This window comes from Taeniopygia guttata, chromosome 1 (assembly GCF_048771995.1).
Source record: "Taeniopygia guttata chromosome 1, bTaeGut7.mat, whole genome shotgun sequence".
In the NCBI taxonomy this organism is placed as follows: domain Eukaryota; kingdom Metazoa; phylum Chordata; class Aves; order Passeriformes; family Estrildidae; genus Taeniopygia; species Taeniopygia guttata.
The window spans coordinates 955717-981742 of NC_133024.1; the positions used below are offsets into that span (position 1 = coordinate 955717).

The window sequence follows — 26026 nt, forward strand, 5'->3', positions numbered from 1 at the left end:
TAATAGAAAAACAGAACAAAGAAGCAGCTTCACCCCAAAGGAAAATTAATCTTGAAGAAAAAACAGATTAATCTCAACAAAAATAGATACTGATAAAAATGAAAATCACAGAAGTTTCAAACTGATAAGCAATGTAAATATGAAACTCAACATCATATCAACATAATTATCTGTTGTTTGACCCAATTAAAGATATCATAAACATCCATCTTTCTTTTAGGAATTAAGATAAGAACTTTACTTAGTCAAATGGCAAATAAGCTCAGCAGAAACTCCCTAGGAAAAATTTAATTAGACTTTTCTTTACTTTTACTTTAGAGTCTGTTGTACATCAACACAATGACTAGTAAAGCTAGACACAAACAACAACCAGCTTAACCTAGGCAGGAATTGCAAACATATTATTGTTCTCATAATTATGTGGATTTTGAATGACATAATCTGTAAGAAAGACTAAAACTAAGACAGCAACTTAAATACATTATTTCAGATAATATTTTACAAAACTTTTCTCTTTATAGGCCACTGTTATCAATTGACATCACAAGTGTACACAGAAATGACTCTCTGTTCTGGTCTAAGTACTAAAAAGGATTGCTCTGCATATCAACATCTGTAACAGCTTGCTGGCACCCTCCTCAAAATCTGGGGTGGTGCAAGGGGAAAACAATACACAGTCCACTCAACTCGTGACTGAGGTTCATTTGTTCAGCACCACTGTGACTACATAAGCCATCCTAGTCAGTACAAAAATAAACAAAATAATTAGCAAAGAGGAGAAAAAAGGTCTGTGGCACCTGTCACTACAATTTCTCAATGCTAATAATTCAGTTCGCTTCTAAATGTTAATTTATTTATTATACAAACTGATTATTTCACTTCCTATAGAGGAACTTACACATGCTAGCTACGTTTTTTTACTACATGTAATTAACTAAGTCTGTAGGAAAAGTCAATGTATTTCATTGTTTCATATTAAAGATTTAACTTATGGAGTGAGAGAGGTCAAATACCTCACCTGACTCATATTACCCTGAAGGAAAATAAACAGAACTAAAGCATTTAAACATTAGATTTTTGGTCAGCAGTCCAGACTTAGTTAACCAAACAAAAACAAAAAAAAAAAAATTACAAACCCCAGAAAAGCACAACAAGCCAAAACCAAAAATATGCCACTGTGCCAAACCAGAGACTTTTCAAAGGATTTTTTTTCACAATTTCCCACAAGAAGAACTGCAATTTCTACAATTTTCCCAAGTCGAAATAAAATAATTCTCACAACACAAAATAATGTGGCATTTGATCCACTTGGTGACAGAAATAAAACAATATACAATATACTTAAATAGCTAAACTACAAGATAAATATTAAATAAATAGCTAGATAAGCACAGCCATGTTTCAGTGCTTGGCCACATGTTAAGTTTGAAAGGTCTGTTGGGTTGCCATGATGCAGGGCTCTCAGATTACTGGTGGAATTTCTCAGAGTACATGGATTAGTGTCTTTTTCCGTTAATATGTTTTGCTGAATATGACATTTGCAAGAGGATACGTGTGCGTGAAGCTGCATATGACACGTGAGAAGATGGAGCAGAGAAGCCGATACAGAAAGAACAAATTCAGTGCTTCATATGGCCTCTTCCAGAATGTCTGGTGACAGCACTACCTGTTTAAGTAATGCCAAGTGTAATGCCCAACCAATTCAGCTGTTTATTTAGCAAAAGTTGCCAGCAAAGATATCAGCACACAAACCGTACTTACCTGTGCAGTTTGGAGAGCTGCCTGCTGGGAGTGGAATTGATGCAAACAAGACACTACAGGCTATGAAACAAGCATTGGAAGACAGTTTTAGACACAGATTTGTATTTGGGGTTTCATGGATGTTAGTGGCTGAATGGGATTTCAACACTCCTAGCTGAAGTAAAGCAATTGTTAATAGATTGTTAAAGTTCACCAGATATGAATCAGTAACTGAGGGTATTGAATTAGTCCAGTCTTTAAATTACAGATGCTAATTCTATGCATTTACTTCCATATTCTCAAATTAATGTACTCTCCATATCTATTCATAACATCTCATTTTGTGTCATTAAAATAGATGTAGTTAGCAATGTAGGAACTAGCTGTGATTCTCTGAACATTGTCTCAGAACACGAGTCCACACAAGCACAATATGTGATCCAATTTCTGCATGCCAAAGGGAAAAACAAAAAAGACTACTGGATAGCTTAGCCTGCACAAAACTGCAAAGATTAACTCTCAAAGGTTAAAAATCTTCGAGGTCTTAAAGATTCAACAAGTTTTGGCCATGGCTAGCACCATATTAAACCATACCAGAGGAATTAACCAGGACAGTCCCATCTGGGAAGCAAACCAGTACCACACAGACAGCTTAGAAAGGAAAAGGAACAACACACGAGAGAAGAAGAGGAAAAGTTGCCATTAAATGGTGAGCCAACGAGTCAGCACTCAGACATTCCACTTTGGGCTGATCTCTCCTCTTTCTTGTGGGGCTTGTTCCTTAGGGGATTTTCTATCAGTCCAGCATGTCAAGAGAGGAGTTTAGAGCAGCAAGAACCAGCCATCAGGCCATGGAACCTTGAGCCCTTCCCAAAAGCAACAAGACCTCTATGTTATTTTAGGATTGCTTTTATAAACAAATGATTTTGCAACTTTAAAACAAATCTCAAAGAGCATATCTTAAAATTTAAAGAGAAAAAACATAGAAAGAATAACATCTTCATTAGTTCAATCAGTTCTCAAAGGAAGTGACTATGGTAACAAAAATAGAAAAATTTTATCTGTGTGCACAAATCACTCTGTCACCAATTTTTTCTCCTATCTCAGTATTTCCAAATCATTGTAAATCACCGCACCATAATCTCCCAGAAAACTGAGATATTACCTAAAAGCATTAAAGTTTTGAAATTATTTGAAAGCAAGTCAGGAAATCGAAAAATATGTCACCTCTTACTCCTTTTGGAGCAGCACATTAAGAACTGCAATCTACAAGGCATGAAAACGGTTATCATTCTCATGCGGGATTTTTTTTTTTTTAGTATTAACATCCATAATTTTCTTTGCCATGGTATGGTTCCAATTCTATTATTCATATATTACAGCCAAAAATATTAAAGGACAACCATGGTTCAATGTTAAGGGCTTCTTGAGGTGAAGTAAAGCATTTCAAAATTCACCCTCAAAAAACATGCTAAAATAACATGCATACCCTATAAAAGAATAGCTTTTCTATTAATTAAAGTTTATCACCTTAATCCAGCAAAAGGCACCAATTCTTAACAGAAAGAACAAAAGCTATTTCTGCTCCTGCCACCTTTCCCTCTTCATTCCTTTTATACTTCTAAACCCTGCTGCGGGCACAAGTAATTAAAAAAATGAGCTTTCATTACTTGCAGCTTTGTCAGTATCTTACTCAGGTGACAGCAATATACTGCTTTTGAGCATTTTTTGTTTGGTTGAAAGGGAACCCAAATGTAGGCATTGCTTACATATGGAGTAAATTTAACCAATGATGATTAAATGAGGAAAAGATGGAGAACATTCAAGTTCTTTTTCACCAGATTATATTTTGTCACAAACATCATATGCTATTTTTAGGTGAGCAACAATGCTTTTAAGTTTTTGATGTTCAAATCTCTACAGAAGATAGCAGCTGGCTCAGCTCACGTGTATTAAAAAAGTGAGGGTGCCAATGTGCAGGTTATTTTCAGAAACAACACAAAGATAAGCAAAAGCATTAAGAAGAATCTTAAGATGACTTGACTCTTTTACTATCTTCCCTACTGACAACAGGAACATGCCGAAAACATTATATTATTTAACGTTACATTATTTATCAACAGATAAGCTAAAGGAGTTTTTAGAACACCATCAAAGCAAGCAGGGCCCTTAGATGTTCCTAAATTTTCCTGCAATTAGCCCCCACAGCTTTTTTAAAAATTATAAAACCCCAACCAACAAGTTAACAGGGCAAGATATTTGTTAGCAACTCACAAAGGTAATTCTACCTCTTTGACTTAGGTTACAAAGTAAAATGTAAATCTCAACTCTAAATAATCACTAGAACAACAGAATCTGATCCTCCTGTCATCATGCACATACCCACATCAAAAACTCATCATGTCATAGGTATGCCACTACATTGGATTTCTGTGGAAGTGACTCTTGCAGGCATAATTTATCATTTAAAGATTCTGGAAACATGCTGCAAACATAGCAAATGCAGTCAAGACAGTCAGAGAACCCTTGCTATACCCAGTCACTGTACCATACTCTTGAAGAAAACATGCTACATCATCTTGTAGCAACAGCTGCATTTGCACAATTGTTTCTGCGTTACTTCTTGTTAATAAAGGCAAGATGACAGAAGTAGAATCATGATCATCTTTTCAAAGATTTCCATTCATTGAATTTAATGGGGTTAAAGAATATTTGTTTTTCCAATTTCCCAGTTACACCAATAATATTTACAGTTTCTTGGCTTAATTTTCCCTGGGTTCTTGAAAGTTATTGTTGAAGTGAAGTCTTCTGTAGTAATTTGGGATAGCAGTCTAGATGTAACAGTCTAGTCTGTGCCTTAAGACAGTAGGAATTGACTACTTCCCTGAAATTTCCTTCCCTATTCTCCTATACTGGTGCTTTCTCCTAATTTAAATAGTATGCTCCTTCTTTGAAGTGCAGGTACCTTTTCTAATGCATCTCCAGGGCACAATGTTAACAATAATATAAGACTTCCAATTAGCATTTGTACAGGTAAAACGTAAATTACTTGGAAAGGCATGAGTGAAAAAATTCTCAATTAAGTACCAGCCTAGAAATTCCAGCAGAGTGTGCTGTAGGCTATCTGCTGAAATACATTTGAGAGTGAGGGAGTAGAAGCAGTGTTGGAAAGGCAGGTAAATGTTTCCCTGCGATTCAAAATGTGAGGTTCAGATAGCAAGGCAGAGCCTGTATACATGCCTCAAAAAATTCTCAGGTGTTATTATTAATTGCTGAATTTGGTAGCTGTAAAATAATTTTATTTATTTGAAGCCATCACATTTTATTATTCATCTTGAAATAATAGAATAGATCAATGTCAGCAAGTAATTTTACTTCTTTATTCAAGTTTATCCTGTTCAGGAGACTAAGCTGGTGAAGCAGATATTGAGAGGAAGGAGGAATTCAGCTACTTTATTGACTCTTTCTAGTGTTAGTGTTAGTGATTGGTCTGAACGGAGAGAGTTTAATTTATTTTAGATGGAAAAATTTTCTGTCAATAATACCAAAATACTCTTGATACTGTCAGAGTACCATGAAATACTTCTCTTTCACAAAGATTGATCCGTGTTTGTCTGTTGCCTTCCTAATAGTCATTCCTGTCTGCCAAACTGGTATGCACTACATCAAACTGCCTTTATGTAGAAGTCTTCTGAACTATGTTTGGGTTTGAGTCTCTTATCTTTCCCTTTTGTCCCAAAGCTCAAAAGATGAAAAGAAAGTAGCATGAGACTTTCTAGACAGATCTCATGAGATAGGCTCAAGTTAACAAACCTTTAGAATCAGGAAGCTGCAGTAGAGCCTCACGCATCCTCACACCAAAGAAGACAAAGCAGATGCCCACTTTAAATATGTTCTTTGAAATGCACTATTGAAAGAGGAGCATAAGAAGGAGCTGCTGGAAGGCACCAGCTGATTAACCAGCACTCGGGCTGGGTGCATTCCAGCAGGTCCTACAGTCTCTCAGTTGCTTAGTCAGATGGCAGGCTATTTTTAAAGACTTGCTGGTTTGTTGCCAAATGGGATAAAGGGACTCATCTGACTGACAGGAAAGCTTAAATTTTTCCAAGCCTGTCAGGAAAGAAGTCTTGTAGTAAGGGGAAAGCTTGCACTCTGCCATTTGCCAAAGACAGGACTGACAGGAGGTAAGACTATTAAACAAATGGATCAGCTTTCTTTACTCAGAAGCTGTGCAGGAATGATAGACCATCTGCTCTCCTGATTGTCCTTAAAGGATAAATTAAAACTGAAGAGAAGTTTGGCCAGGTTTTCTCCTTCATTCTTTCTAATGAGCCCTGGTGCTGCTAGCTCAGCATGCAATTTTAATTTAAGACAACTGTTACTCCTTATGTCAGTTACCAACTTGCAAAGACCCTGACACTGTGGTTAGTGAGACATGAGGAGAACCATGTAAATGCAGAGAATTTTCTATGTGTAATTTGGAGGCGAGGTAATATATGTTTAATAGGTTATACAATCTTTCATGAATCTTTTTTTGTCCTGTACTATAAGGGTCTGAGGTGCTTCACTGCTCTGCTTTTCTGTTTATTTTTGGCCACATTTAATGGCTTTTGTTGGGTTTAAGTTTTGCTCTTTTACCAAAATTCATTTGTACAGCTTATGCGTGAACTTTCCTCAAATGCTTAATGGACCTCTTCAGCATCCAAATGAGGCACTAATATAATCATTGTCTATTAGAGGAGAACAATTAATAGATTGAGGAAAAGGCATACAGATAAGTATCATTTGGCCTACCATTAACCTGAGAAAGCAGAGTGCTTCTCTTGGTTCTCATGAGGAGGAAGAAGCCATTTGTTTTGATGAAACACAGGAAACTTGTCAGGACTATCTGAAAGCAAGGCTCAAGTTAAGCAGTCTTTCCACAGTCTGTGCCACAAATACATAGAAGAATGTGAAGGACAAAGGCTGTGGATTTAAATCTTAAACAGACAAGTGTCAAGAAAATCCTAAACTGGGCTGTCTTTCTAGCCAGCCATGCAGATATGGCAGGCAGCTGGGCCATGCCCTTTCTTGTCCTTAAAGTTCTTGGGTAATTCTTCATGCGCTGCACTTCATTTTTAGAAGAGCACCCCTTGAAATTTTGCACATTCATTCGGCCAGGAATTCCACTGTGGTTCAGCAGCTGTACAATTAATAAATAGCATGCTGGAGCTGGAAGGGAGAAGTCATGACAGAGACCAAGGTGCACACTGTGTTTAAACTATAGCCTGGAGCTTGGTCGCTCTGAGGTAACGCAGACTGTTCTTGGTTGTACAGGGCTACTTTTAGCTACAAATATTTGATGACTAAGTAGTCATTGATGCTTTTTTTTAAGTATTATTTTTCTCAGAGTAAGAATAAAAGCTCAAAGATACCTGGAAAAATTTAAGAGATGCATGAAAAAGGTTCCCTGGGGAGCCCTGCCAGACAGTGTGTCCAGACACAGGGGTCAGACCACGGAGCTGGTGTGACTGGAGTATGACAACACATAATATGATTTGCAAGGTGATCTTTCTAGCAGATATCAATCATTTTTAGTTATTTCTAGTTTTCTGTTACTTGGCATGTGTTAATCATCCTGATAAAACAGGAAAGGAGAAAGAATAGAAAGTCTCTAGTTTGCATTGCCATGCCTTTGATCAGTAGTGTTTAAAGTGTACATGGAGTAATGAAATAAGAACATTTATTTGGTTTGTTGTTTTTCTTTTTTTTTTTTTTTTTTTTTTTTTTTTTCATTAAGAGGCTACAAAACAACAGGTGCAGCTTTGCCAAGGAAACTTAAGAGATTTCTCTGATGCGATTTGTGTTCCTGGTCCTTACATGATGTGAAAGTAGCTGCATTCAGCCTTAGCCAAAAACACACTGCTTACTCTGGGATAAAAATAGAGCTCTAAAGAAGGCAAGCAAATTATCTTTTGACTATCCCTGTTTCAAGTTATTCAGAGACGCTCTTGTATGCCACTACGAAAGATTAGATATATCAAACAGCTAGTAACTTCTGCTATATATAAGGTGATTTCCACATTTCCAAGTGATAAATTAGCAGGAAATTCAGAGTACATTTATGTACCCCTTGCTATTTTAAAACTGATAGTAACTGCTTGCATGTTTCCTACAATATTAATTATAATATTTCTTTTAGAAAAAAAACCTTCCTAACTCATAGGGAGAAATTGGAGCATGAGAGAGCAAATTTTTAAACAAAGCAGGTAACTCAAACTTGGATGGTACACTTGAATAAAAAAGCATAAAATTCAAAAGAACTCACGGAGGCATGGAAGCTGATTACTTCAGACTTCCTTGTTATGGGTGATATGAGAGCTGCTAAATGTGAATGAATCATTGTAAAGTAGCACTGCTAAAGCAGCAGTGATTTAAGAAGGTAGATAAAGCTTTTAGAAAAGGAGGCTGTTGTTACACCTATTGCTTTAGGGGGTTGTGATGGAGGAAAGAAATAGATGAGATTTTGGATTGAAACCATAAATCATCCTGTTCCCTAATAAAGGGACTAAAATATGGTCATATTTGAATTTCTGATATTGGTTGGTAGTATAATTTGGCATTCAGCTGTCCTCACTTCTCAGGTAAATAGGCAGGTTATAGTGGGGAAGGAGAAGAGTGTTCTACCCCTCTTTGATCAGTCTGCTGAGAAAGCCAACAAGACTTCCAGTTATGCTGGTGGATTCTCTGTGTGTGAGATATAAACTCCTGTGGTAGGTACATTCTTCTCTCTTTCAAGATTTTTCATAGAGGTGCACAGAGAGAAGAAAGAGAACATTTCTATTTCTGCTCCTTGCTTTCCCATGTGGAATGTGTTGGGAGAATTGTTTCCCTGGGGTGATTGCTTGGTTGGATTCTGGTGAGGATTGTTTGAGCTGATGGCCAATCCAACCCACCTGTGTCTAAACTGTTGGGAGAAGGTCACAAGTTGGGAGTTAGATATGGTAGTTAGAAAAAGTAAGTATGTAATTTTAGTATCTCCTTTAAATAGTATATTAATTACAGTATAGTTATAATAAAGAAATCATTCAGCCTTCTGAACTGGAGTCAGATATTGTCTTTTTTTCCTACCAGGTCCACCTACATTTACAATAAACTCCTATTTATTTTCCATAAAGTGGTAAGTCACCAGATGGTAGAGGATTTTATCCATGCTGTTGTAGCTGGATTTGTACCAGTAAATTGGAGGTGAAAGGTACCATATGCTACTGTTAATCCCCAACGTATTCATTATTCCTAAAATAATTTTCAACACCTTTTAGTGCTGACATCTCCCTTTTATTAACATCCATCCTTATTTATGTGGGTAATGTTCAGATGAAGTGTAACTTGGAGTACACGGGGTTTTACGTGAGTGCTCCTAAGATTCAGTGCCAACTAGAAAGTCAGTTGTCCTCAGACAGTGATTTGGTGGTTTATGTGAAATGAGTTGGTCATATCATTGCAGTCTCCAGTGGATCTGGACTGTCACCAGCAGCCTCAGCAGAGAGACAAACTGCAGATAAGTGTGATAACTTGGGAAGTGATACGTGTTCAGGTGGATAATAGCTAATTATTACTACCAAAAAGTGTTTTACTGTGAGCAATGCTTACTGTCACTGCTGGCAAGGACCTGCTGGGCTGGGATGAGATTGTTCTGAGGTTCTGGCAGCAGAGCTTATTGAAGGTACAGTTAAAGATGGGACCTTGGTGACTGTGTGGGGAGAGGGCAGTTTTGGAGGGAGGTGTAAAGCACAGGATTAGTGTTGAAGGAGTTTACCTAGATCAGAATTTTTCAAGGCTGGGTCACAATCAATTCTGGGACAACACTTAGGGGTTTGTTCAATGGCTGGACGTTCTTCAGCCTGGTAAGTGTCCAGGGTGATGGACACTTACAGCCCACTTTCTGCAGAAGCACCCTGACTACAGCACAGTGCCTCTAGAAACACTTTGTGGCAGATTTTTCAGTAATGTGTTAATATCTGAGTTAACAGGTTGCCTTTTAAAAGTGATAGGCATAAGATTTCCAGCATGATTTAATGAAATAATTTCAAAGCAAGGAAAGTGTCAAACCTTATGCTGACAGTGGGAATAGGACTGTATTTATTAAGCCAAGTTATTCAAACCTGCACTTTTTACTTCTATCAAATGAAAAAGCACATGCTAACTAATAATAGACTGATAGATTTGTACACAGAGCTGGTTGGGTGGTGGTTGGCTTTTTTAGTTGTTGTTTTGAGGGTTTGGGATTTTTTTTGTTTGTTTTGTTAGGATATTTAGAGTTCTTTTTCTTTGCCTTGGATTGGGAAAGTATCAAAGAAAGTCAATCATTCATTAAATTCTTCACTTTTTGAATAGGGATGAAACATCTTCAGAAAAGTTTAACTGGAAAACAAGCACCCAGGTATGTGCTTTCCAGCAGGAATTTTCTGTCTATAACCTTGCAAGTGTTAATGAACTATATTTGGCACTTTTGTTAGCAAAGGAGTTTAACAGCTTAGCCAACTCTATTTAAACAAAACAATTTTCTGATCCTACACACAAATAAATGCTCATGGGTGTCTTAGCCACGTCAAACTCATAGCCTCTACATGAATGTTATAGAAAAACATATTTTGGAAACAATTTTTTATTGTAGTGAAAACATACCATCATGTTCATATGTATACACACACACACACAATAAAACATCACTGTATATTCACTGAAACGCCTCCCACTCAGTGTAACCAAGCCTCTCTCAGCTCGTGCACAGCAGAACACCCTGTGTGACCCCAGCTGCAGCGAGCAGGAGCAGCACCAGCTCGCCCAGGTGAGCTGCACAGAAACAGAAACAGGTCCCAGGCTGTGCCTGCCCTGAGCCCAGCAATTCTCTGCTCTGCCCCAGGCTTTGGGATGGCTCAGCCTGCTGCTGCAGGGCCACGAGGGGTGGCTGTGCCTCACAGGCTCTGCACCAGCTGCTCTGTGGGCAGCCAGGAGAGCACAAACATCTCAGAACATCTGCTCACAGTGTTCAGCAGCACCGCAGTATTTCCTGTTTCTGGCATTATTTGGCTTCCAGTGGTTTATATAAGCATTTCTTTGACAGGTGTGTGGCTCTGATTCCCATCCCCTGCCACTCAAGGCAAGAAGGGTCTACACGAGTGATCCAGTGAGGTTCTGCAGGATGTAGAAAAATTGCATGGAAATATTCTGTTGTTTAGCTAAGCTGTCTAAAGACAATCCAGTAACTCTCACTCTCACTTAACTCCAGAGAGTGTCAGGTGGCTGTTGGCACATGTGGGCCGAGAACTACAGATGTAGCAGAAATAAATCACTTGGCCTTTTTTGCTAGCACAAGCTACTGTGATGGTAATTGATGCCCTAACCCTGCCAGCTGTGTTAGTGACTTAAACAAGAGACCTCGGGTGACTGAACAGAGCCCCAACACATGTAGTCAGAACTCTCCTCATAACTTGAAGATAAAATTCCATTTCTTTACTTGGAAGTCCCCCTCTCAATTCAGCTATTTCAAAATGCTTCTTCTGTTTAAGGGATTCTATGCTGATTTCCAGTAAACTAAGAATAATTTCAGTTTTTCCCTTCCCTACAGGAAAGTGCTGACCTCTACCAAATGTGCATGGACTTAAGTACCCGATTTTGAAAGGGAGCTCATGGCAGGCTGTTGCCCAGTTCAATAATTTCAGATATTAGTTGGCTGAATTCAACCCTGAGTAAACACTAAATAAAATACAGATATAAAAAATGGGCACAAATGCCAGCGTAGTATTTAATTATTAAAACTAGTCATCTTTCTATTTCAACAACTAAATCCACTATGAAAACAAGCTGGGAAGGAAACACACAACAAATAAATAATGAAAATATGAAATATGAAATAAAATGTCTACATACAAAAAAAAGTAAAAATCAAGGTTAGTCACTTAAGCTTCACAGAACATTTGTACGATGGAAGCCCTTCTGTGCCCCAGCTTGTGTGTGTGCCAGAATGAGCTGCAGAACCACCCATGCTGGTTTAGAGATGCTGTGGTGTGGGGCAGAGCACTGCCCTGCCTGGCCAAGGCTCCCTGTGGGGCACTGATGGGCAGTGGTGATGCTGATTTCCTCAGGGGGCTGCAGGCTCGGTGCTACCCTCTGCTTTGCTAATGCCAAATGTACAGAAGAATAGCTTCTCCAGTGAGGTTTTGTTTGTGTCTGCTTTAAAATCTTGCAAATGCTTTAAAATAATGCTAACATAACTCTAGCACAATAGTTCTCCCCTACAACTCATTCCTTTGCAAATCAAATATTTCCTTCTGCTAGTGTTTTATACCCATAAAATTGCCACTGAACCTCCAGTGAGGGGATAAAATGCCAGGCAGGGATTTTCAATGTGCATTTTATCTTGGTTGTCCATATATCTTGTCTTACCCGAGATTTTTTTTTGCCTTTTGTATACAAAATCTTTCTATGTCCATTTTGAAGTTAAAGAAAATTGAACTTTCATAATCTTTGCCACTTCTGATTGCCTCTTAAAAATGTCAGTTTACATGGAAAAGCCAGAAGAAATCGAGGTAATCAGACATCTGTACATTTTAGCCTTTCATTTGGAAAACATCTGTATCCATCCATGCAATATTAAGACTATAAGTAACTTTGCAGTTACATCTGAGCCCGTTGCTGGGGCAGCAAGGTAGCATTTATCTCCCACGTGTATTCTATCAATTTCTTTTTTTTCTTAAAGCAGCTTCCTAAAATGAAAAACAGAAAAGCAGTGGTTAAGTTCATCTCTTTCAAACATTGGATTCAAGGCTTATACAAGGCAGCCCTTACTGTTTTCCAGCTGTGGAAAATCTAGATGCTGATCCTTTTCAATATGAAAAAATGAACGACTGACATGGAAAAATGGGAACTGCTGTTCCTTTCAATTAAAAAAAAAGTTGCTGACAATCTGGGAACACGAGATTTTGCTGCTGCATACATTTTTAATAGTATGCCAAGGAACTGTACTACAGTATGGTTCAAAGTGTGGTTTGCTGCTTCCTACAGCAGGAATACAGCTCATGCAAGTGTGCATGCTAAAATTCAGTCTTGGAGGACCTCCCTTGTGCTCAGCTTTCAGCAAAGCACCCAGCTCAGACGGATTAATTGTTTGGAATTGTAAAGTTCTGTCCCAGCTGGTGCCCACCACAGCAGGCAGGACTGCACCAATGATCTGTCCCGTGCTGGTCACTGCCAAGTCTTGAGGACTCCAGACAAACCAGCATTTTTGTTTGGGCTTTTAAAAACTTCTGGTTTTAAACAAAGCACTGGGCAATGGGAATCACACCAGAAGATTTAACAAGATTCTATCTGTGCTTTTAAGGACCTACATTGATGTCAGAGCTCTGACATCCATTAACTCTGGAATTCCCCTTCACTGCTTTTTTTTTTTTCCTCTTCTGGGATTATTAAATCTGTAAAAAGGTTGAACCTCCTTAAATATAATGATGAAATCTTAGCCTCTAGTGTCCCAGCATTTCTAGAACCTTAAAAAATACTACAGTAATGTAAAAGCCAGAGGATAAACTACCAAAGGAGTTATTTAGCCAGACAAGAGATTTCACTCACATTTGATGCTGCCTAACAAACTCTGCAAACTGGCGGTCCTTAGCGTAGAGCTCTATAATTCGAATTCTGTCCTGAATTTCCTAGAATACAACAAACAGAATTATAAGCACATAATAGAAATCAGCATGCTACTGAAATTACTGATTTCTGGGTTTTGGGAAATCAGACTCCTATGTGTTGTTATTTCAAAGAGTGGAGCTTGAAAATTGGGCACTCCAATGTAAAATTCTTCTTTATTTTATTTATTATAATTTTTCTAATTGAAAATAAAAAATAAGTGAAGCACTTTATTTGAATTCAATAATACTTTTCTAAATCAAAACCAGGGTTTGGACAGTGTGTAGCATTTCAACAGGCTTTAACAAAACCATTTATCTCTCAGAGATACTTTGCCTACCAGTCAGCCTACCAGCTACGTACTAAATTCACCTCTCACAGTTGTTTAAGTTTCTGTGCTTAGTTCTGGGATGTAAATCCCTTCTCTTTTTTCTAGAGTAAACCTTGGATACTGTGTATACAGGAAGAAATAAGATGTGATCTAACCTGCAGCTTATAGAAAGACTTGCACTTTAAAAACTATCAGAAAAAAACCCAAAACAAAAGCACCCTGTGAAATAGGCCTGGATGTACCAATTTTTCACTGTGCAACTACTCTTACATAAGAGAGTTGGCTTTAAAAGATGCCTCAAGTAATACATCAAACCTCCCCAACTCCCATGAAGTGACCTAAGGGGTCAGCTCCTTTATTATGCAAAATTCATTACAGGTCAGAAAAAACCCATAACCTTCTCTAAAAGCAAGCAGGGAAAGCAGATCTTTCTGTCTTATTTCAAATAGCTGCAGCCTGTTTATCTGGAGCACAGACCCTGGGGAAAGATCGGGCGCACCTCTGAGGGGAGAGGTGTGGAGTAAGCTTACTGCTCCCTGAGCTTTCCCATGCCACTGTGAAAACAAGGTCATTTACCTCCTTAGTAAGCTCACTGTTCTCATAAATGTGCCTGATCTCTTCACTGCTGTAGTCTGTGGATGTCTCTGCACTGGTGGAGCTGTAGGACGTGAGCTGCGGGTACCTCCGGTAATAGTGGCTGTAGCCAGTCGTGTCACTCTCGTACATGGGGTTGTACTTAACTGCATTCTCCATGGACGAGAGGCTGTCACCCTGCCTGGGGAGCAACAAACACAGTCAGCTCCTCTGCAGCCTGGAAGGGCAGCAGAGACACTGAGGAAGCCTGGCATTGGAGGTGCCTGTACGTCCTGCTGCTTGTAAACTGTGTGCTATTAGACTTACGACAGAATTATCCTTACTGTAGCCAACGTGCTTTAAAATACCAGATGGTGTCACCTACCCCTGGGAGTCCCCAGTATCACTCTTTGTGTACTGGTCTCGAAGGGTCCTGGCCAAGAAGAAGATGACAGCAGATGCCACAAGAAGGAATCCTGCCACAGAAGCGATTGCAATACCCACAACCAGTGGCTCGGACACGTATTCCTCACAGTGCTCCCCTCTGTACCACCAGTTCTCTCCCACACGGCACCTGCCACAAAGAAACACAGGGAAATTACACACCAAAAAGCTTTGGTTAATGTATCTAAGTTCCTGGTATGATGTGCCCTCAGTTAAGTCACCCCAATAAATATCTTTGCATCGTCCAATCACTAATTTTCTTTATTGTTGTTATTATTATGTACATACTTTTTGGTAGATAACCATGTAACAGTTTGAGTTGAAAAGAGACCTTTAATGGTCATCTAGTCCCCTGCAATGAGCACGGACATCTTCAACTAGATCAGGTTGCTCAGAGCCCCCTCCAGTCCAGGGGCATCTACCATCTCTCTGGATAACTGGTTCTAGTGTTTCACCACCTCCACTGTAAAATATTTCTTCCTTATATCTAGTCTGAATCTACCTTCTTTTGGTTTAAAACCATTACACCTTGTCCTGTTGCAACAGACCCTGACAAAGAGTTTGTCCTCACCTTTCTTTCAAGCACCCTTTAAGTATTGAAAGGCCACAGAAAGGTCTCCCAGAGCCTCCTCTTCCCCAGGATGAACAACCCCAGTCGTGGAATTGAATGCAGGCAGGTAAAATAGCAAAAGGGTCATGTATTTATGGTGGAAAACACCTGTGATTTATGAAATGTACAGTACCCCGTAAGGTGTTAAAAGTGGAAGGTGTTTAGACTGAGGAAAAACTCCTGCCTGACTGAGCCTTGCATGTGACATATCAACACTGCAAAGATAAAACTGGAACAGGCTTGGTTTCAGACACTTACCTGCTTCTGATTAACGCTATTGCACAAATGTTTAAATGTATAATGCATCTGTGATAATATCCAATTTTAAAATTTTAAACCCATTTTTATTTCTTCTTTTAACTGTTAGCAGTCTAAGATTGACTTTAGAGAGGTTCTAGGTGAACTTTAAAAACAAAATCACATGAAGTAACATAAATAACTACTAGTAGTAATACTAATGTTTGTGGTTGTTCTCTTAATTTTTGTTGATAGACACATTTTATTTTTAAAAATAGACTATAACATTGTTTGAAAAGTAAAAAGTAAAGTGCTGTGTCAGGGGCATCACCAACTTGCCTGCATTTTGCACAAAGTCTTTTTGATTACCTGCAAAATACAGCAATCCTGTTCAGATGCATCTGTATCTTTTTTTGAAGCAAATATCTAGGGCCTATTCCTTCATCCTTTTATGAACCTACATGATTTTCCCCAAATTTACAATTATTTACTTTTATCTTTTTTCCAGACCAAAAGCTGCATATTTAATGTATTTATTCAGTATCAATGTGATGTTCAGATACAAATTTCTGTTATGGAATTAACTCTCACAGGTGACATGACGCTATTACTTTGCCACTTGAGAAAACCTCTGGAGGTAAGTTCTGTCCCCAAAGGCCAATAAAAATGATTTGAACAACTGAGTGCATTTCATTGCAACCTCTATTCCTTGTTAGTTTGTGTTTTTTTTCTGATGTTTCTGTTCTATTAATTTGTTACTGTCTCATTTATGATACACACATAGAAAAACTGAAGTTAATACTGCGACTTGCACTGAGCAGCACAACACGAATGATAACCACAATCTACTCACTTGCTGCACAATACTGCACAGAATTTTGGACAGATCTATAGAATGCTACAACAGAGGAGACACTAGGAGTTTTCACCCAGGAAGCACAGCTGTCAGCAGCAGGGTGACCTACCTGCAGATGGCCCCTTGCCCAGGGCTGATGTCACACTTGCCGTCGTTCAGGCAGAAGTTTGGCTGCAGGTCACAGATGCTGCTGCACGGCAGCCCGTCGATGCTGAGGTAGCCAGGGTTGCAGACACACTCTGCCTCCCCACTCCAGCGGTTCACTAAGCATTCCGAGAACTCGTTGCAGGCCTGGAACTTGCAGGGATCTGCTTGCTCACCTGGCAATACACAGAGCAAAAACTATTAATGAAAGGAGAGAGCCTTAACTGAGACAAGGTGCTGGCTGCCATCTTCTCTAATGGCTCCCTGATAACCCACAAAAATCCCGTGTGCATCTTTCCTGAGTAACAAAAGGTTCTGCTAAGGTGAATCAGCACTAGCAAATATTCCCCTGGCTGCACATGCCAGTGGCATGGCTAAGACCACACAAAAAACTGTCAAAAAAGCATGTATTGAGTTTTTCATATTGGAACAGCAGCACCTCATATTTTATCTGTCTGCTGGAACTTTGTTTTACAAATGAGTAAACCAAAGGTGGTCTCCAGTACTTCTTGCTATGGAAAACCTAGGCAGCATATGGGGAAGGGCAGTGGAATGTCAGGCACTCACCATCTGCTGTAAGGGGGTTTGCCCTTTTGTCTACAAGGAGTACAAGCTTGAAGCATTCAAAATATTTCACTCATATCAGGCTTAAGAGGCTGGCATACAGCTAAACAATCAAGAGCAGAACATTTGCCATGTAATTAGACCACTGTTATAAGAGACCTATCTGAGAAGAACAGCTACCATATGCCAATAGGTCAGAACTCTTATTTTTCCCTAACCTTAAACCAGGAGAGATTGCTGGGTTGCTTATATGGTAAACTACTGTCTAACTTGGACTGGGGAAAAAAACAGAACAACCTTCTCCCTGTATCAGAGACGTGAAGCAAGTGGGCTTGTCACATTACCAGAGCAGATGCCCACCTGGCCCATAAACCAGCTACTGCCTGTGGGAATGACCATGTGGAATAAGTTCGAACCACACATGAAAGTAAGCACAAAAGAGATGGGCACCACTGTTCTCCCTGAGCTGTCTGCTCCTCCACTCCCCAGGTCAAATACAGGGGCATTATACATTAATTTTTCTCCATACATTTATATGGATCCCATACAGCTTTCTCTGTCTGGGTCCCACTTTGACATTAATTTCTTTAGTCCCAGAGCAGATTTTCATTTGTTTGTTTTTACTCTATGAAAAACTGTCTTTTTAAAGCCCAGGATCCTTAGCACTTAAACCAGAAATTTTTCTTTATCTCTTGCTTTAAGCTGCATTTCCCTGCTGCCTTACCCGACTCCACATCCAGGGAGTATTTGTCGATGGCCAGGTTCATGGTGTGATATGCAGTGTTGCAGAAATCTTCCAGGATCATGTACACAGCGTTGGTGACATTCCGAGGCACAGGTTTGGCAAATTTCATTCGACTGTTCACCACAATGCTGCCATTTCTGAAGTTCAGGATTTCCAGATTCTGGAATCCCGTCAGATTTGACTGAAGGTACGGCACCAGCTGCAACACAGGGGATATGACAGAAAAGCTGAATCTGTGAGTCTCTCTCTGCTCAAGCCAGTTGCACTCTTACTGCAGCAGACAATCAGAGTCTGAATGATTTTATCCAAATCCTACATCAAGGTCATTAATCTTTACCCAGCTGAGGTCCTGGCAGCCTGCCAGGAGCCTGAGCACTTCAGGTAGTTCTTAAGAGTATAGCAATTTGCAAGGAGTTTCTAAAAATCTACAATTCAGAAACACAGTTCTCAGGACACACATTGTGTTCTCCCTCGATCTAAGTACCTGGAACACTTGCCATTTCACAGGGTTTTTCCTTCAAGCATGTCCCCCTTCCCTCTCTCTGCTTTGCTTCCTTCATCTCTCACAAGAGAATGCTTGTTTCACTCAGAAGAGGGGACTTTCCCCAGTTAAAATTTGGCAGTTGTTGCTGTGTAACTCCTGTGAGGCTTTCCAAGTCATCAGTCAGGTTAGGAACAGCTTAGTTCCCTGAGCTTCCTCTTACTTAGGACAGGTTGAATGTGCTGCAGAAAGGTTACCTGCTCACAGCCCCAGGTTTTCTTGCATCTTCCTCCCTATACACTAACTACAGAGCGCTCTGGAAGCAAGCAGGGGGAGTGTGGTAGTGACTTCAGCTACACTGCTATATTTATTGACACCAGCAGAGCAGCTGGTCCATGATGCTAAGCAGCTCTCCTTTAGAGAGACTATTATTGAATAAAAGATGGACAGCATCCCCCCACCCATTTCCAGACAGAACTTCCCCCACAGAGGGACACAAATCTTATATGTGAACCCCAGTTTTGAGTTGCTTTCTGCAGAAGAGAGATGACTAAACATAATTTACCAATGGTTTTTGTCTACATGGTAGTGGAAATTTAGCGGAGAAGTGACTCTTACCAGTTCCAAGAATCGCTGCTCCAAGGCTTTGTATTCAGGGGAGTTTTTATTAAACAGGTCCTCTGAAAACATCATGTTGGTGACCCGAAGACTGAAGAACACAACGAGAGCTCGGGACGGGACGGTGCTGCTGTAGTGAGTTTCATGGGTGGCCCAAGCCACGCTGGCCATCTCTGTGGACTGGACACGAGTTGTTAGCTCCATGTGACTTTCAGTCATTCTCCTTCCCTCCTCAGTCTGCTCAGGAGCAAACTGGACAGTGCTAGCACGACCCAGGTCTGCTGAAACATCCAGGACTCTTGTTGTGCCATCTCCCAGCTTTGTTGGGGTAGCTACAGATGATGACGGCGTGGATCCCACAGGAGGAGGATGGGACTGAAGCTCAGCGGTGCTGGTTGTTACACTCACTGTTTGGTAATCCACAACAGTGCTGGAGCTGATGGAAATATGTGTGCCATGGTCTGTACCATCCTGTCCAGCAAAGCCCTCTAGGATGGCGGTGTGATCACTTACAGAAGGAACTGCAGCTGGACCCTGAGTAACCACTGGCATTGCTGGTTGCACTGTCTGATCTAAGGAGGTTTCCAGTGCCCTGTCAGTAGGCCAAACACCAGCTGGTTCCTTCACTGCTGATCCACGAGTGTTTTGGTCTGCCAGTGATGAATCCAGGGCTTGCTGCTCTTCTGTAGAGGCATCAGGCTTTACCACAGCAGGGTCTGCAGTCAGAATAGTCTCTAAAGAGATTGTGTCCAAGTGTTCTATTGTAGCAGCTTCCATTACGTCTGGCTGCTTCACTGTGAATAGCTCTTCTACCACTGCCCTGTCTTTGTTTTGGTGTTCAGCTACTTCAGGGATTATGTTCTGGCCTACACTAAACTCCTCAGGTTGCTCCATGCTGACAGTCCCTGTGGATGCATGGAGACTATCTTCCACAGACAGATCTGTTTGTGGTGGTGAGACAGGGGCCTCTGCAGCTGGCATGACAAAAGAGGAATCGTACATGCCCAGTGTTTCTGTCTGTGTAGATGGTTCCACAGTCGATGGCTCTTCTGTCTGTAACAGAGGTACTGGCAGAGTTGTAGTTTCTGGAAAGACAAATATTTCAGACTCATCAAGGAAACCTTTTATATCGACTATCCCTTCATTCTCATCTTTGGAAAGATCATAATCTAATTTATTCCCAGAGTTAAGAATATAGTCTAAAATCATGCCTTCAGGAATATCCTCAGTTTTGGTTAATAAAGACTCATTGTCATCTTCAAGCCAGCTATCAGGACCAGGGTAGAAAACTGGTTCCAGGGTTGCTTCTTCCCAAGGCCAGATACTTGATTCCATTTCTTTTCCTGAACCATCAAAAGCTGAACCAGACCCATCATCATATATAACTCTATCTCCAAGAAATATATCAGTTTCGTCTTCCATAGGGGGCACTTCTAAGGGAAAAGGCATTTCTTCCACAGAGTCTGCACTGTCACTGCCCTCAGGACTACCTTGGATTACTTCTTCCTTCTCTTTAGTATCAGTCTCTATGACTGACAAAGAGGCCACTGTTGGTGCAGAGAGCAGAGGAACTGCAGAGTCCTCAGTAGATGGAGATTCTTCAGGCACAAGGTGAGAAGGACTTAAAGGCAAAAGTTCTTCAGATAGTCCAGTATCTTCAAACATTAAAAACAAAAACAAATTGGCAATTAGATGTTGTTTATGATACAAAGTGTCAAATTTCATTAATTTTATTATCTGTAGATATGTGTTCCACATTTTCCATAATATATACCAAAGTCATAAGGACCCCTCTCCCACTTTCCATTCAGAAATTCTATAAACCCGGTAAAGACATTCAAAATTATTTCTATGCTATTTAACAAGTATGCATCATTTCCAGAAGAGAGAAGCAGGTATTATTAGCTATTACAAGCATTTTCCTTTGGTAAATAGCTCTTGGATACATGCACACACAAAAGGTAAAAACTGAGAAAGATACTCAATTTTCAGACCTTTCTGAAAACTCATTTCAGTGAACTATAATCTGGTATCAGGAAATACTTGTATCCAAATTTAAGCTTCAGTCAATGGCACTAACTTACCATCTAAAGAACTGGGGGCTGAAAGCCATTCCAGAGAGTCCACAGAATCATGCTCTAACACCGGTACAGTGACTAAATGAGTAGTCTCTAAATTCTGCCCATCAGGCAAAGAAGTGACATCAACTTCTGAGGGAAGTGGAGCTTCAGGTGCCAAACCAGCCTCATAGTCAGCGTTCTGTGGTCTTGGCTGGATTTCATTGTCACCGGCCTGCTCACTGTCTGAGGTGGAATCTGCGTAGTCAAAGGGCAAGGCATTGCTGACGGTCGACTCATCTGCAGAAGGGCGCTCAGCTAGAAAGGTGCTGTCCTGGAACACAAAGCCTCTGTCAATATTTCCACTGCTGCAGGGGAAGCACTGATTGCCCACGCTGGGCTGAGCACACTGAAGGGGTTAACAGCAGGCAGTGGACCCTGCCTGTGAGGGAGCAATGCACAGCAGCAGGATGGTGGCAAATACAGACCCTTGCTAACCTCCTGCAATATACATTAACATGCACATCCTCCCCACAAATGACAAATGTCATGTCCATGAAAAAGGGAAAGGAGCATTCAGATTGTCTGGAGTGCAGAACCCCTTAGGCTATTAAGAGATTTACCATCTATATCCAACCCCATCTCCTTTCCTATGCTGAAAAAACAAATCTGTCCATCTCCAGCTAAATCAAAGATAAATGTTATCTGCCTTCCTAAAGCATGATGAGGTTCTAACAGCTATTATTCATCAGCCACACAACTAATACATTAATTCTAATACTTCAGTTACTATGATACATGAAACAGTGTAGAAAGTGAACTTCAATGGATGCATGCCCAGTTGTAATTTATTGATATCTTTTAGTATATCTATAGTACCCAACAGAATAACAAAGACCAGAACCTAATGAAGAGCATTTATAACCTGGAATAATTTCGTCTCAAAGCCAAGACACCTGTGCAGGAAAAAAAAAAACAACCTATCAGCAGTAATGATGAACAACAAAGTGCATGCAGAATGAATTTGTGAATTATCTGAAATGCGAAAAAATAATTTGTTGTTACATCTCCAATTTCCACACTTTTTACTTGTTATTCCACATCCCAATCATTAGCTGGTTTACATTTAAAGTAATTAGCATATTTCATCTTTGAATATTAATCTCCTACTCAGTGTCTCATGAAATAATGATATTAGAAAAAGGTAATAAAGATATTAAGTTATTTGGTCAAGGCTATGAAAGCAAGCTGATAGCCTAAAACTCAAGAATTAGTGTTTTACATGGATTTACATGCCCACATATAAATGCTGTGCAGCAGATATGGACCAAAAACCTTGTAGGGGATGAAAAACTGCCAAGCAATTTCAAGAAGCAGCAATTTGCTAAGGGCTAACAAACTGCCAATGGTGACAAGTAAAGTTACAGTGGAAACAGGTTTCTGTAATATATATTACAGTTCAAAACCACTGCAATCATTTCTGTAGCTCACCATTCCTGTCAAATCTCTATTGCTTGACCAGCAGGAATAACAGGAAGAATCCAAATACTCTTCAATTTGAATTTTTTCTCCAACTTGAGACATGGGTGAATTGAATTTTCAGCTTAATTCAAACTGCATATGAATGCTTTGGAAACAGGCCAGTTAAGCACTGGTTTTTTGGGGTTTTTTTGTTGTTTTTTTTTTTTTCTTAAATTACTTGTTTGCATGCATTATCATATTCAAAAATGCCAATATTTGTGCCAGCACAGTCTCATCAAATTTTTTAATTTATATAGTAAGAATCAGTTGAAAAGTACATATACCATACAAACAGGCTCCAGCAATTTTATTTTTGGCAAGACTAGCCACTATAAATAAAGCTGTAAAAAGAGTTACTGTACAAAATTAGAAATAAATTACACACATAAATTCCATAAAGAATGAATTAAGACTACCAGCAATTTTTCCTCAATACATTAATTTAATGTAAGCATTTAGTTGCCAGGAATTGCACCTCATATTCTTTTATATTAATATGGATAAATGGTCCTGTGGCAACTAACATTATTCAAAGATCATTGTTACAGGGCAATATATTATACTAACAAGTTTAACATCATATTGGCTAGTTCTGGTTTTCACCAATGTAAAAGGCTCACCAATATTATAGATGGCTGCAAACACAGAACCCTTCTCCCTGATTTTCATTTTCTGCTGCCAGAAAGGCATTGTTTTCCTCAAGCCAGAGCATTCTACCTCTTACAACTCAACAAGAAAATGCAGATTTCAAAAACTAGACCTGATTTTTGTTTTACTTTTAAAGAGAGCTGCAAAACTCAAAAGAATTATTTGTACCATCTAGTAGCAATTGGATGATGAAATCATAATAGTCTCATGTTATGTTGTGATACTGGTGTGCTAATACAAATCCAGTTTATTCTCAAATCACCTAGGGAAAACTACAGCAAAATTCTCTTCCATAGGTAGCAGTTCTGCTTGAACTATAAAGGTTTGACATCTGTGGAAGTAATTGATCAATTGCATACTGTCTAATCATATTTAGAATTTTCTTATATTTGTCTGAAGCTATTTTGCAAATTACCTGTGTATTGCAGATTGTACAAAGCCAGTTTGGGTATATACCTGATACCTTTTACATAATCAGAGTTTTTAACTGAAGGCATAGAAGCCTTTATTCATAGTCATGATTAGAAAAATACAACTTACACAATTTTTTGCCATAATAGTCCTAAAAACTGGTTTAAAGTTTATTATCACAAAGCTACCACTACTCTAAAATATCTTCCTGCCTGCACATCTGTCAGAATACAGAATGGCAGAATTCTTTGTCTCACTAAAATAAACATCTACAACATTTTAGGCTAGTTCAATATCTCTAGTAAGATGTCTTCAGTAAAGAGAAAGCCCTTTTCTGAAAGCTAACTTAAATTCATGTTTATCTACACCATGTTTAATCCATTATGGCAAATCCATGTGAATTTTTATTTTAGACATCAATAAGTAGTTTTTAAGACTCAAGAAAAACTGTCATGAAATTAAGGACATTACACCTACGCTCATTCTAAGAATATTTGCATTCTGTGAAAACAAATTTTGCTCACATAAAATTTTCAGAAGTTGGCTAAAATTAAATGTATATGTTCTCAACATTATCTCATGATGGACTGAGAACCTACCAGCCAGCACAAGTGGATCTGGATTTTAGGGCATTATCTGAGTTCATTTCTTGTTGAAAGCACATCTGTGTTACAGAACAGAGTGGAGAGCAGAAACCAACTGCCCAGACAATGATTCAGCACTCAGAAGATCCCTCTGTTGGCAGAACTGCCTGACTTGATCTCAGCATTGCTGGCATCTACCTCAGGATCTTTGCTTAAATCACTTCGTACAGACATGGTGAGGGACATCAAGTCTCTTATCCAATACAGAACTCTAGTCTGTGTCTTGGATTATTCCAGAAGGAGTCAGAGTAGACAATTACAATTTCAAGAGACAAAAAAAAGAACCTGTGCCAGTAATTTTCCTCTGCTGGGATTAGGGGAACGGCATCATTTTAAAACCAAATTAAGAACTTTCTTTGAAATAAATACAGTAACAAAAGGAGAATATGAAACTTAGTGTTTTATCTGTTCTAGCAGCCAGCTGTAGGATTTACATCTATTTCTTCTTTCCAAAGAAGAAAGGAAGGAAGGAAGGATCACCTCTTTAGAGATGTTTACAACCAAAATAAGATGATCACAGAAAACTGTAGGGCAGCAAACACTACAGTTGTCACACAAGAGATTTCACCAGTTGTTACTCCAATCTAAGGTGCACCTTCATTACTGCATGGACAAAAGGACAGAGCAGCTCTGAGTGTTGGCTGCAGTTCTGCCTTGCTGAACTAAGTTGTTCACATGTCCAAAGGCCACTGCTCAGAACCGTACTCACATCCAGCTCCGGGCGCTCCAGCACGACGGGATGCTCAGGAACCCAGGATGGGTCTTCTGACGTGGGGTGCAGTATTTCCTTCACTGTGGAAACACAAACACTTGGATCTAAAGGTGGCAGTAACACTGTCAGGAAGTTGTGTTGGGAGACTGACTGAAAAACCCTCTCTGATTTCAGATTTGTAAGTAAAATCTTCTCAAAAGTTTGCCAGAGAGATTTTATTTCTAGAAATGCATCCAAATCACTGACAGGAAGTGAAGGGGAAAGATAAGAACAAAGGGATGACAGCACTTTTTGATCACCTCTAGCAGTATCATTGAATATTCAGCAATTATCTGGGTATTCCCTTTGTGCTACCTGAGGCCAGCACAGAGCTACTAAGCTGAAGGTCACCCTGATGCAATGTGCACCATGTGAACCACATTTCCCCTTTTTATTCCTCTTAATTTTTGAAAATATTACTGAAATCACACACTAAAAACCTCAGTTTCAAAATAAAAATTAAAATAAAATGGGGGGCTAGGCTAATGGATCAAGAATAGGATGCTACTGCTCATGACTTGGGCTGGTTAAGATCAGAGCAAAACAGGCTATAACATACTTGATTTTGTTCTGTTCCATTTTTCAGAGGACAGTTGAATAATTCACTCATCTGAGATTTATTTTATAAGAAGTTGGATGTGTGACATACTGAGACATGATAATCAATACCCACCATTAGTAAGCTGAAGAGAGTTTGGGTCTAAAGAGATGGAAGCATTTTCAAGCAGAGCACTTTTCTGGAGGATCTCAGCAATATAATCTCGGAAATCACTGATGGTGTACACAACTGTTGGATTATCCTCTATGCCCATGAAGGAGTTGTCCTCCACCTTGTTTGAATGAAGGTTAATCAGGTCCCAGGTGGCATTGCTGATGGCTTTTCCATCAAATGTGACAGCATAGTAAACTTCCACCCCACTTCAGTCGTACACAGAGAAAGAATACAATGAGAAATTTCAGGTTTTCCTAAGCAAGCAAACACTATAT

At 39.4% G+C, this 26026-nt stretch overlaps 1 protein-coding gene across 1 annotated transcript in view; it reads right to left on the bottom strand.

Annotated features, from left to right (window-relative positions):
* Positions 1-2829: 2829 nt before the first annotated feature.
* Positions 2830-26026, bottom strand: part of IMPG2 (interphotoreceptor matrix proteoglycan 2) — a 51088-nt gene continuing 27891 nt past the window's right edge. Inside the window, exons 12-21 of the mRNA XM_072934419.1 lie at positions 25713-25957; positions 24998-25080; positions 21092-21398; positions 19008-20662; positions 17888-18107; positions 16565-16775; positions 14694-14882; positions 14312-14510; positions 13348-13427; positions 2830-12488 (exon numbers count right to left, since the gene is read on the bottom strand). Coding sequence (XP_072790520.1) covers positions 12476-12488; positions 13348-13427; positions 14312-14510; positions 14694-14882; positions 16565-16775; positions 17888-18107; positions 19008-20662; positions 21092-21398; positions 24998-25080; positions 25713-25957 — 3202 coding nt within the window. The 3' untranslated portion in view covers positions 2830-12475. The remainder of the gene's footprint in view (positions 12489-13347; positions 13428-14311; positions 14511-14693; positions 14883-16564; positions 16776-17887; positions 18108-19007; positions 20663-21091; positions 21399-24997; positions 25081-25712; positions 25958-26026) is intronic.